Raw genomic sequence first — 14,382 nt, 5'->3', positions numbered from 1 at the left:
AATCATACGAACAGAAACTTGGATAATGTGCATACATTGATAGATGGCAGATGCCTCAATGGATACGAGTTTAATAGTGGAATTAATGTTTCGAATGATAGATACGCAATCTTTAAAGCATAACATCCAATAATTTGAAATATATCCAACAAATGTGTACTAAAATTGGCCAAATAAGACAGAGAATGGCTTCCAATGATGAGAAAATTTGTAGACATGTTAATACGTTTTTCTTAAACGTATTTTTGATTTGTTTGAAGTATGAAGCCCTTCAATCTCATCAAAAAGGGTTGTTTATTTTCCTACTTACCGTACGAAAATGGCATAAACCAGTCTGGTTTGATTACTTTGGATCCTGTTTCATCGAGGAAGCGGTCCGGAAGAAATTTTTCAGGTTTTTCCCAGTATTCGCTATCATGATGTACTGCCCACAGATTGGTCATTACCGTAGCACCTTTTGGGATGGTATAATTCAATATGTTCGTATCTTCTGTAGTACTAAAACAAATATTTTAATATCATTAGAATGCTATGTCTATCAGTAATTTCTTGAACAATATAGTTTGGTTTAAAAAATTAAAAATAAAATATGCAATTCTGATAGTGGAATTTTAGTGATTTTTATTTTGACGTAGAACGTAAAAAAAGAGAAGTATGATTTGAAGAGAAAATACGTGATCACTTGAACGGCATTGACGTAACTAGTGCGTAACACGTCATGCTAACAAGAACAAAGAAAAACAATTGCAGTAAATGCTTACTTGAAAATAACGACAAAGGATCAAATTAGCTCGGCGTTTTTTTTGTTTTTTTTTCCCTCATTTTTTTTAACAAGCTACAACAGGGTACCGCATTATCCGTGAAATCAGAGAAAACAGCACCGGGAAAAAAAAAAAAAAAAAAAAAAGGACAAAAACCAGCTGTATTTTTTTTTTTTTTTAAACAACTGGATGTGGGAAGACGCTACCTATCCCATCATTTTTTATTTTCTCTCCTCAAACAATACTTCATTTTTTTTTCTTGTGCTCATTTTTTTCTTACATAAATTAAACTTACTTTGTTACTCAAATAACGCGATGTCGGAAGAGCTTAGTTAATTAGATAGAAAGAATACGAGACAGTTGAAAGCAACTGGATTACATAATGCCAGGTGCTTGAGAGAATTCTGCTTTGATAACAATAACGCTACAAGACAGCGGGCATAGAAGAATAACAATTAAGGAAGAGATTGCCTAAACCGATTTTATTCTGCCAAAATGCAACTCAAGCGTCATTTTTCTGAAACTTCTGAAAGAATTTTGTAAATTAAAAAAGGAAATATAAAGGGCAAAGTACACCCTCTGTCCAAAAAGAAACCGAACTTTTCGAAAATAGAAGAAACTAGTGGCGCCACCTGTTGTATCTTTTTGTTGTCGAAAGCGGCAACCTTCATTAGTGTTGTTTCAACTGTTTATGACATTTGCTTCATTAGAAGCCGAGTTATAGTGCCAAGAGTGATTTTGACGAACGGTCAGAAAATGAGTTTCAAACAAAGAACTGCGATTGACTTTTGTGTTAAACTTGGCAAAAGTTTTACCGAAACGCATCAAATGCTTCAAAAAGCATACGGTGATGAATACTTATCCCGTACTCAAGTTTAGGAATGGTTTAAGTGATTTCAAAGTGGTCGTGAGACGCTTGAGGACAACGAAAAGCGGGACCGCCCAAAAACTGGACTAAGAGAAGTTAACAAAGTGCGTGATTTCATGAAACAAAACCCTAAATCGTCCGTGAGATTGATTGAAAATGAATTGTAAATTCCAAACAATAACTGTGCACAACATTTTGACCGAGAGTTTGGGTCTTCGTCAATTGAATTCGCGATTTGTTCCCCACAAGTTGACTGACGACCAAAAAAAAAAATGGTATCGAAATGAACACTGCAAGGACCTCATTAAAACCGTTCGTAAGGACTCAAACTACCTTGAAACGATCGTTACTGGTGACGAATCGTGGTGTTTTGAGTATGAGCCCGAAACGGAGTGCTGAGTGGAGGCCACCAGAAGAGGGGCATCCGAAAAAAAATCGCACGTAAGTCAAAAGTAAAGAATTGTTTCTACAATTTCTACAATCAAAAATTGTTTCTACGATTCCAAGGGCATTATCCATAAAAAATTCGTTCTGCCTGGCCAAATGGTCTATGGTGAGTTTTATCTCAAAGTTTTGAAGCGATTGATAGCGAGAATTCGTCGCGTACGGCATGAATATCGTGACGACCGACCGTTCGTGAAACACACTGTCACTCTTGGCATTATAACTTGGCTTTTAATGAAACAAATGTCATAAACAGTTGACACAACACTGATGAAGGGTGCCACTTTCGACAACAAAATGATAAACACAGGTGGCGCCATTAGTTTCTTCTATTTTCTAAAAGTTCGGTTTCTTTTTGGACAGAGGGTGTATTTCAATTTTTAGATGCCTCGACATTTTTTTAAATGAAAAATGAAATCCACTTCTTTCAATCGGATCCTGTTGTATAGACGTATTCTTAAATTTATTCTAAAAAAGTTTGTTGAACTGGACTGACCGTATGATATAGCACCCTTAGACTTCATTGAGGATAGGAAATGATGATAAATCCAACAACAGGTGTATGCACTAAAATTAAGCTGTTTTGTAATTAGCTTGTGAGTCATACCTTCATCCAATGTCAATGATCTCGCTATGAAGTTTGTCATAGGCATATGCAACATGTTTCCTCATATTTCTCAGTAAAATTGAACCCATCAGCTGGTAAACACTTTTCCTTGCGAAGGTTCATGGACTTTTCATTTTTCACACACAGCCCTTATGATACTGCATCTTTGGGTATAATAAGCTCTCATCAACTTACCTATCTGCACATTTGTTAGTTACATACAGCTGTCACCATTACGGTAAAATAAAGCGTCAACATTCACCTCAGTGCTGACATCTTGAACCCAAGCTATAAAACACTGATCTCAACGTATAAAACAAAGTCACGTGATCTCAGAGATCACGTGACTTGCTATAACAAACGAACGTGAAATTTCATACACGATGCATTCTTATATCTTACTATCATATTATGATAGTAAGAGTATAGTTAACTTTGTCAAAGATGACCTTGTCTTCTCTATCAATAAATACAGCATTATCTTTTATGGATCAACTAACATTTTCCTTTTTTCTTTTTCTTTTTATTGATTTTTTGAGAAGGTGTATTTAATGATCCATCGTTGACACCAAAAGGTAGCACGCCGTGTATTTCAAGTTATTTTCGCGCTTTGCGGTAGACGGATAACTAGCCTAAGTTGTTTCTTAACCTATTTTTATTTTTATGTTGAAAAGCACGTGGGAATGAAATAAAATGGAAGCACACGAGAGATGTTAGCGCTGCAGTTAACCATAAAACGACTTCTAATTGGCGATTCCCACAGGAATAAAAAAACAAATAAACAAAAAACTTAGAGAGAGATATTTTGTCGCTACGTAAAACTGCCAGAAATCTCCACAGCCACAGATTCACACTAAAGGACATTAACATTAACATTTCTGGCTAGATGGGTGAAGTAAAATTGCTTTTCATATTCCCCTTTGTCTTGTAATGAAAGAACTTTGAATGGAGTGTTTGTGAGCTATATGCTCGCCCATTGAGGGCAACGAAGTTAGTTGTGTTCAGCTGAACTTAAGATAGACTTTGGTCTTTTATATTTGTTGATTTCTGCTTCATTATATTCTGAGGCTTCCTTGATTAACGGGTTTGGATGGTTACTTGTCTTGGTAAAGAGCTTCTCAGCTGGATTTAGGAGAAGGGATATTAACTTCTCTGTGGATCTGGGTGTTTCTTATAAACCAAGGGGCATCCAGAATCATCCTCAGACACTTATTCTGTAATCTCTGAAGTTTTAGAATGTTTGAATTCGCGGTGTGGCTCCACGCTGGGGATGCGTAAGAGATGACCGGTCGAATTACTATCTTGTAAATTGTTAATTTTGTTTGCATGTCCAGTTTACTTTGTCTGTTGATCATAGGGTAGAGCTGTGTTAAGACTTTGGATGTTTTTGAGGTAATGTAATTAATATATTTGCTGAATAGGAGTTTATTATCAAGAATCACTCCAAGATATTTAACTTCAGTCTGCCATGGAATCTTTACTCCCAATAAATAAATATCCTCCACGGTATGGATTTTCTTTCTAGTAAACAATATAGCTGAGATTTTCTGGGGTTAACTTGGATTCTCCAGTCTGCCATCCACTTTTCTAAAATGTGTATGCTGGTTTGGAGGCTTTTAGTTGCCAGTTTTGGGCTCAGTGATCTTGCCATCAGTGCAGTATTATCTGCATATAATGCAGTGAATGTTGTTCTTGGGTTCAGAGGGATGTCCGCTACATAGATTGAGAACAGGAGAGGTGCCAGAAGAGCTCCTTGAGGTACGCCTGCCGAGATCCTGCGTCTGGATGAAACCGTTTCGCCGACCCTGACCTGCATATATCTGTCTTTCAGGTAAGAATGTATTATTTTTATTAACTTAACTGGCAAGTTAAATTTTATTAGTTTGTAGAGAAGGCCTTGATGCCATACTTTGTCAAACGCCTTCCTGCGTCGATGAAGATGGTAGCTGTATTGAGTTTCCAGGTAAAACCACCTTTAGTAATGATTTCTACCAGCCGGTGCGCTTGTTGAGCTGTACTATGGGCCTTGCGAAAGACGATCTGTTCATTAGGCAAAATTCCTAACTTATCTGTTTCTGCTTGGAATCTTGAGAGGATCACTTTCTCTGTCACCTTTCCGAGGCTGGCTTATGGGTCTGTAGATTTCGGGAAGGTGAGGAATTTTTCCTGGCTTCTTCAATGGCATGGTGGCAGCAAAGGTGGCTGTTTTCCATGTAGTAGGGAAAAGCTGGAATCTAAAGATGGCATTTGTAATGTCGATGAGATGGACTATGGCCTTTCTTGGAAGTAGTTTTACTATTCTGTTAGTTATGCCATCCGGTCCTGGAGCTTTTTTACTGTTTAGATGGGAGATGATATTTATCATTTCTGCCGGATTTGTAGGAGTGATATGTTCAGAGTTAACAGTGTTCTGTCGTAAGGTTGTCCTAACATGACAATGAATCTTGTATAAGGTTGATATTTAGATTTGTATAAGATGGAATGCACTGAGATTCTAGGTTACACTAAAGGATTTCTTCTATGCAATTCTAATAAAATGGTTATGTTTAAAAATATATGGTGTATTCAGTTAGTTAGCAAATTCCTATTTAAATGAAGTTTATTTTATAATTTTTATTAAAGTTTTTTTTTATTATAAAACACTTTATTATTTTTAATAAATATGAAATAAGCATATAAATACAGCAATAATATTAATTGATTATTATTTTTATAATAAACGTTAAGATTTGTCATTTATATTTATAAATATAAATGTAAATGGTATTTATATTTATTTATTTATAATTTAATTATATACATTTATATTGTGAATTTCAAAGCGTTAAGATCTTTAATCAAATTACGAGGGTGGTCTGAAAAGTTCTCGGCCTCGACCATAGATGGCAACACTATCGGCAAGATTTTTTTTTCTAAGTTGGTACATGCATCATATGCATCCACGTGAAATTGCAAGTGAATCTATCAAGCATATTTGTTTTATGCAGCTGTCAGAAGCCAAAGGTTGTCTGTATCCCTTGAAATGGATAAAATTGAGTATCGTGCGGTTATAAAATTCTTTCTAAAAGAAGGTTTAACGCCAAAGGAAATTCATTCGAAGTTCATAAAGGTTTATGGGCACTCTTTTCCTTCGTTTTCGACAATTCAGAAATTGGCTGCCGAATTTAAACGTGGCCGTAATAGCCTTGAAGATGATCCAAGTGAAGGATGTCCAAAAAAAGTATAACAACACCAGAAATTATTGATAAGTGCACGATATGGTATTGGGTGACCGGCGAGTCAAAGCATGTGAAATTGCTGAGACTATAGGCATTTCAAAAGAACGTGTAGGATATATTTTGCATGGAGAATTGTAAATGAAAAAGCTTTGCGCAAGATGGGTGCCGCGCTTGCTCACAGCAGATCAAAAACGCACTCGCATGAAAATCTCTGAATAGTGTTTGGAGCGTTTTAACAAGAATAAAACTGATTTCGTGCGTCGATTTATTACTGTGGATGAGACTTGAATTCACCATTGCACACCAGAATCCAAACAGCAGTGAAAACAGTGGACAGAAACCGGTTGTTCAGCGCCAAAGAAGACGAAGTCGGTTCCATCAGCAGGAAAGGTCATGACATCAGTGTTTTGGGATGCTAAATACATTTTGTTTATTCATTATCTTGAAAAGGCTAAAACAATAACCGAGAAATATGATTACGATCTTTTGACCAGACTAGGTGAAAAAATTCGTGAGAAATCAATGCATACCAGAAAATACCTGGTTTGCAGACGGAAAAAGCATCTTTCATCAGGACAATGGACCTGCCCACAAAGGACTTTTGCCAATTGGAAAATTAAGGGATCTGCACTATGAATTGTTGGAACATCCACCCTATTCCCCAGATTTGGCTCCCTCTGACTTCTGATTCTTCCCAAAACTTAAAAACTCTTCCTCGCTGGTCAGCGTTTTTCTTCGAATCAAGAGGTGATTGCAGCTGTAGATGGGTATTTTGTATATCTTAATGAGAATCACTACAGGGACGGGATAATGGCGCTGGAGCATCGCTGGAATAAATGCATTAGTCTTAAGGGAGATTATGATGAAAAATAAAAATAATTTTTTAATTATAAATTCGTTTTTTCATTGTTAGGCCGAGAACTTTCCAGACCTCCCCCGTATTATTATTATTATTATTATTATTATTATTATTATTAAGAAACACCTCCTGGGATCAAGACTCATCTTTATTAAACTTATAAACTTATATTCCAGATTTATTTGATGTCAAAATGACTTATAATGTAATGCACATTTCCCAAAATAGCGCTTCCTTTGCAGACGACAGCGGTTCTTGGTTCCTGCAGATTCTCGTCTTCGTTTATTAATTTTATTAAACAAGAACGCGAAAATTTTTATTCCATAACATTTTTAGGACTTTTTTCTTTTTATTGTCACACATTGTAACCTAATCCCTTTTCCCAAGAGCGTCACGTAATTTATGAACGATCCCTAATAGTTTTATCTCTTGTATGGAAGCGTTTTTGTCAAGTGATGGCAGAAGTGAGTCTTGTTTGCAGAAGCAGTCGATATTAAAGGGAATCTCTATTTTAAACCCTTCGAAATTCGATGCTTATTACAAATCAAGTGCAGTTTTTACGGAAGGAAAAGTTTTTATTTCAGATTTCGGGGGGGGGGGAGGTCATTCAGTGGTAATAAATCATGCTGTCATTTGCACTCACGTGTGAAGTAATATCGACGAATTATTCTATCGCGTTATTTGAAGGATAGATTGAACAGCATATTACGGACTTCGGTAGTAACGCTGTAGGAAAAATAAACGGATTAATTGTGCTATTTTAAGAGTATTATTCTTTTAGTGTGTGTGTGTGGTTATTTTTTAGTGATAGATTAACTTCTAGGAAGTCTATTTTGGACTTAAAAAACGGCTAACATTTCCTTTTATGACGTCTTTGCTGACCATCTTTGAAACTGAATTGTTTGAGATTACGACGAAGCAACTATGAAGCCACTCAGGGGTGCACTCAGGATTTAATCTTTGGGGTGGGGGGGGAGGGGATCCCTGTGTTGAGTAGACGATTTGAGAATACACACTACGCATTGCATACGACCTATGACTGAACATCGGCAGTGATCGCCAACACATGATACCCGTGATCTCCTCCGGGACAGCTCGGGCCAACGAAGTAGCTCCCGGTCTGCCCGAGCACTACTTCGTTCTCCTTGTGTTCACAACGGCCATGATTCCCGAGAGCTATAGGATATTTCCACCTTATGTGACCACTAATTCATAAGTAGTATAGAAATAGACGACGCGACACAACATAAATAAAAAAAAATGAATTTTAATTAGGAAAAAAATTTTTTAGTGTTTTTTTTTTTTTTTTACTTTTTGGGTCCCCTCCCCGGATGTGCTACTGAAGCCATTTTAGACGGTGTATGGCTTGTTCTTAAAAAAAAAAAAAAAAAAAACTCACTAAAATCCACCCTAGAAGTCATACCACCCATGCAACAATATCAGTTAATAACTATAATAATATCAGTTAATTAATTACCACGGGAGAGGACTTCCAAAACCTCTACCTATAATAGGTTATATAAGGCAAAAAAAAAAAAAAGGGCCAAATTACATTAAAAACGCATATTATCATTTTCGCAAGATAATTCGTTAGCAGTACCAGAACAGCCACATTTCTCTCGAGATACCTCGTTAGCTGGTCAAACACGCACACTAAACACGCAAACAAAACGACATCGGTTACTAAAAGTTTCTTTGCGAGACATTTGAGACACACATTTCAAACTATCGCAACTCTGAATACCATTTATAAAATTGTCGCAATCTACACTGTTACCATGGGCGCCAGCGAGCTCTCATATACAACAAGCGACTAACTCTCCCCAGTTTGAGACTTGGAATGACTGGGGGCGCAAACGCTCCCCAAACATTCCAACTGTCCAACATATAATGCCCCCGTATCCTTTTGCCAGAAAGAGATCAGAAACCTGTTGTTTAAATTAGAAACAAAAAAAAAATCTCTTGGCCCTGATGGCATTCCTCCAATTGTCCTGAAGGTCTGTGCAGCAGAACTGACTCTTATCCTATGCCGTCTGAACATACTCTCTTATTCCACTGGTATATATATATATATATATCCCAAAAGCCTAGAAATTGGCCTATGTTCAACCTATTCCTAAAAAGGGTGACAAATCTAACTACCGCCCCATTTCACTCACCTCAGTCCTATCTCAAGTGATGGAGAAAATCATCAATTCTCAACTCCTACTCTACCTTGAAGTACCCAGCTATTAAGCGACCACCAGTACTGATTCCGTAGATGCCGATCAATAGGCGAGCTGCTCTCATATATCATCCATCTCTGGACAAATGCCATGGAGAAATTTCACGAATCCCAAGTGGGTGCACTTGATATCTCTAAAGCCTTTGACCGGATCTGGCACAAAGGTTTACTAAGCAAACTCCCATCATTTGGACTGTATCAGGACTTCTGCAGATGGATTGCCTTGCCAGCTTCCTGTTGGACGCACGCTATGTGTGATGATAGACAGCTCTCTATCCTCTCACCATCCAACTAATGCTGGAGTCCCACAAGGTTTTCTCTCACCGACCCTCTTTCTTCTATATATCAATGACCTCATTTGACCTCCAACCCAATACACAGTTTACAGATGACAGCACATTACACTCCTCCCTTTAGTTTGATAAAACTTACCCTACATATACAGCTCACTTCAACCAGAACTTCTCTTAATTCTGACCTCCAAGACATCCTCCAATGGGGCCCAGATAACCTTGTAAACTTCAACGCTACTAAAACCAAGTTCTTTCTTATTTCCCACAAAAAAGAACCATCTTATCCAGTATTATTTTTAATAACACTAAAATTCTCAGACAAGTTGATATCTCTTTTCTAGGAATTACCTTGACATCAGGCCTCTCCTGTCATAAACACATCACAACCATTGCATCTTCAGCTTCCAAAAAACTAGGATTTCTCTTTCGTTCGAGACGTTACTTCACCTCTAAACAGCTGTTAACATTATGCAAATCACAAATCTGCCTAGCTGTCGAATACTGTTCTCACATTTAGAGTGCGGCTCCTAAAAGCTCCCTCAAAATGCTTGACTCAATAGAGAGGAGAGCAATTAGACCGATAAATGACCTTTCGCTCACCAACTCGCTCCTCTCACTCACATAAACATTTGGTCTCTGCAATTTGTATATTCTACAAATATTTCCACGGGAAATGTTCATCCGAAACAGCATCAATAATTCCCCCACTCCATACTAAGCCCATTGGAACACGTGCAGTTGCTGCACACCATCCCTTCACAGTACACCTTGAAACCCACAGAACAAGTTTCTTTTCTTCCTCCTTCATCCCTGCTACTGCGATACTGTGGAACAGTCTTCCCCCTGGCGTATTTCCCAAGAAATGTCATATACAGGCTTTTAAATCAAATATAAACAAGTTTCTCTTTCCCAATCCTCTATCCATGTACGGCTATAGGTTGATCAGCCAACCTCTCGTATGGGTCAAAAAAAAACAAAAAAAAACTCTGCTTTATACAGTGCGTAGAAGCGAACCAAATAAGGGTTGAAGGAGATCCCTCCGAACAAAACAGGGCATCAGGGAAAAGCAATTCAAAATCGAGACAGAAAAAAAGTCTCATCGAGTGGATCGTAGACCGCAGAAGACAAGAACTTTCCCTCAACGCTGGAAATAGTACTCAAGCTAAGATATGGTCGCAGAAGATGGACATTAAAGGGTTCAAGACGTCAATGAACTTGGTCTACAGCCTTTATGAAACGAAACAACTCTTCGTCTGTTGTCGTATTCATATCGCCCAGAAACTGTCAGATCGCTCCCAGATCGGCAATGTTTACTAAATGGCGCTCATTCGACATACTTATGACAACATTGTTAAAGTTTTTGCGTAAAATTTGTAATTTTACCGTTTTGGGTTGACCCAAACGGCACAACAAATAAAACATACCGGATTAGTATTGACTTGACTGTCGGCACAATGCCGAGTTTTGAAATGGCGTCACTTCAGAACATGAAACTTGCGTTGCACTTTTTTTTGGATGTTTCAGGATTCGTTCATATCCACCCCCTCCCCGATTCATCTTTTAAATTACGGGTGTATATTATACATAGATGAATACGGTAACTAAACCCTTATAGAATGGAGTCTTCTGATATAATAATTCAATGTATATTAACACCCCGTAAATGTAAGTGGGGAAACTGGATGATTAAGATGGATTAATATGATCTCAAGACCGTCGAAAGCATGTTGTTAAGGGTAAATATAAATTTAAATAATCAATTTTGTTCCACGTTATTTCTTCAATTATAATCATTTAGTATTTTTGTTATAAATGATTGCGTTTTTTTTCTTTTAAATTATCCATCAGTCGAACCATTTCAAATTATGTGCACTACTTTATGCCTCCCATCCCTATTTAATGGGTTTAGCATCCCCCCTATGTATGAACAAGAACGTATATCGTTCCTGCACATACACAAGATACAATTTTTGTGAATAAAGCATCAATAAAAGGTTTTAATCGCCTGATACCGATAGATACTCGCCAGTTCAGCAGTAATTCAAGGCTTATGACGTGCTCTACTTAACAGTTTTCTTTATATTAGTCTGCTTTCCTTGAGCCAACTTGACAGAAATGGAGTGCGTCTACAACCACGATAAGCTGAAACTCGAAGGACATGCGATAGATAATGAAACCAGTGGACCCGAACAGATATTCAGATTGCTTGATATTATTGAGGACAACCCCATGCCGACACGTACACAAACTCAGATAAATACTCGATAAAACGCGTGCGATGCAGTAAATGACCCGTCGTAAAAAAAAAAAAAAAAAAATCTCGAGAAACAAATAAGGCCAAAGATCAATATGTGTTTGTCCTATATAGCACAGGAAATAAGGAAGAAAGTATATAAATAAATAAATAAAGGAGAAAAAAAAAAGCAGAGAAGATAAATACATATTTGAAGATCTCAAATATTTTCCCAACGAGTAAAATGGCCACAAGCACCTGAAAAAGCAAATATAGTACAGAAAGCAGTTCGGGATATATTTTAATTCAAGGGCTGTTGCGATATTTATTTTTAGGCCTCCGTAACTTAATCGGTATCAACTATGTCCCTTTTGAAAAGGTTTTAATCCTGTCTAGAACCCAAAGAACCTTGAGCAGCAAGTACAGACATGTTTCAAGGACCGATTATGTTGGTTACATGTTGCAGTGTTTATATTTATCTAATGCTTTAACATTGAGTACTGGTCTCATACTAGTTGAGGATTCCTCACCCTTCCACCAGGAAGCTTTTTTTTTCATACCGCGAAGCAGACATATCGGCTAAAGAACACACGCAATTGCCCGACATAACACTGTAATTTCCTAGTCTTGATTGCTTCGGCAGTGATTACAATCCAGCGAAGCTAAGTCAAATTTTGGTATTAAAATATTTATATCAAAATAAGTACATCAATGGCTGAAGAAATTTTAGTAAAGATCCCAAATAACTCTCAAAAATCCATCTAGCTGCTGACCTGTATGCAGACAAACAGAAGGAATAAACTACAGTAATAAATGCTTACGTAATATCATGAAACGCATCTAAAAAATGGTTAGCTGAAGAGGAGAGATGCTTACGAAATCTTAGTGGCTTACTTCCGACAAGAGGCAAATCATCAACCATCTGTCTATAAGAACACAAATCATACATCTGCAATAACGATTATGGTCAATCTGGACTTGCAGACCATGATAACCACCATGCTCCACCATAGTAAATTCAAAAGAGAAAGACTGTTTTTAGAATCTGCGGCGGCACTCATAAATCAACCGAATTTAAATAAATACGGTTGCATAAAACTTCCCAAAATTTGGGAAACATTAATTATCAGAGATCCCACGTTACATCCTAGGCTACCTACAAACGCCTATAGAGGGCGCACCACCTAGACAGGACTTTAGAGTCAGCCACGTGTTTCACTTAGTATTGTGTTGTTACAAAAGTTATTTCTAATCCCTGAAGATGTCTCAGTGACTGAGACGAAATATTAGAAACACTAAAATTAGTTTTAATCCTTTCTCAGTGCTGATAATATTCCATTAAACCTCCAACATGTGGAACTGTTATTCACCTGTCAAAACTTTACATGGAAAGTGTAACTGCTTTTAGTAAAATTATTTCCTATCTTGGTGGATTTCTCACTCAATTAACATAACGTAATACTATTCAAACTTACTCGATGATTGCGCTGAATGAGATTACAATAACAGTCGCTTATTCAGGCATGGCATTTCCTAATGTGCAGTTTATGCTTTGTTAAACAATTAGTTCATAGCGGAGGTTGGTGGGATTTTCGCCACTTGAATAAAGGTGAGCGGCGACTAGTTTGAATACAGAATATATTAAGTACCCCATCACGGAACAGACCGACACTTACCGTGTTCATTCCAGCGAATCTAACCCTGCTTTTAGTAGATTCCGAAAATTTTTCTATAATTTAGGTTTTTCATAGTAAATAACATTTTAAGCGATAAAGTGCTAATTACTTTTTGTTTTCATTTTCTTTCTTCTTTATTCATAACAAGAGTAGTTTTTGTTTGTTATTTATGTATTATGAGGGGGGTACTGATTTCACCTTCCCCACAACCCCGAGACTTTCACAAACAGAGTAATCATTTAGTAAAAATCCTAGAACAGTCATGTATAACTAAGAATTTTTTTAATATTTACTTATTTTTAATTTTTTAATATTTAATTATTTTTTTTAATATTTACTTATTTTTACTTTTTAATATTTAATTATTATTTTTTTAAATATTTAATTATTTTTACTTTTTAATATTTAATTTTTTTTATATTTAATTATTTTTTATTTGTTTAATATTTAATTTTTTTTTTATTTTTAAGAAAAAATAATTATTTTGCTTAATCGAATTTCAAACAACGTAAACCGACCTGACTGTTCTATATTAAAATTATTTCCATTTTTTCCATAAAATTTAAATTTTTTTTGAAAAATTTGATAAAAGTTCGGAATTTTTTTTAAAAGAATAAGACTTCGTAAACAACAACAACAAAAAGATATTGCCATACTTTTCTCCAACCCCCCCCCCCCTCTAATTTGGTATCCCTTGTAGGCTGGAAAAATTACAAAGATGGCTGGAAAGAAAGAAAAAAAAAATCCAACTCTTACTATTATGGATCTCAAGTCCATACTGTGCTATAAACATTTTTACTTTCAGTACAAATTTTTATATTATTATTATTATTATTATTATTATTATTATTATGTTTACTGACACTGACTGAAAAATTATTTGTCTAACTACAAATTTTTAAATATTAATAAGGATGAGATTTAAAATCTTTAAATCTTTAACTCCTTAAAATCTAACAACCAGTTCTCTGTTGTTGTTGTTTTTTGTTTTTTTTAAAGTAAAAAAAAAATATATAACTTTTGCTTTACCGAATTACGAAAGCAGACAATTTAATGTGCATTTCTGATGCAATGAAACGATTTAGCTGACATTATAAAAATAAAATATTTAGTGAATAAAAGAATGGACTTTTATTCATGAAACAATATTTATTTTACTTAATTCGGTATCAGATTTTTCTTTCAACAATTATTTAATA

General features: G+C 36.0%; 1 protein-coding gene across 1 annotated transcript in view; it reads right to left on the bottom strand.

Moving 5' to 3' along the window:
* The window catches only part of LOC150097696 (cytochrome P450 2C25-like), a 56,395-nt gene that overhangs the window by 13,204 nt on the left and 28,809 nt on the right, over positions 1-14,382 (bottom strand). The window contains exon 7 of the mRNA XM_090407048.1: positions 311-498. Within this exon, the coding sequence (XP_090263174.1) occupies positions 311-498 (188 nt within the window). The remainder of the gene's footprint in view (positions 1-310; positions 499-14,382) is intronic.

This window comes from Typopeltis vanoorti, chromosome 17 (assembly GCF_054136105.1).
Source record: "Typopeltis vanoorti isolate ZY-2024b chromosome 17, IOZ_Tvanoo_1.0, whole genome shotgun sequence".
Taxonomy (NCBI): domain Eukaryota; kingdom Metazoa; phylum Arthropoda; class Arachnida; order Uropygi; family Thelyphonidae; genus Typopeltis; species Typopeltis vanoorti.
This window is presented reverse-complemented; position numbering and strand designations above follow the sequence as displayed.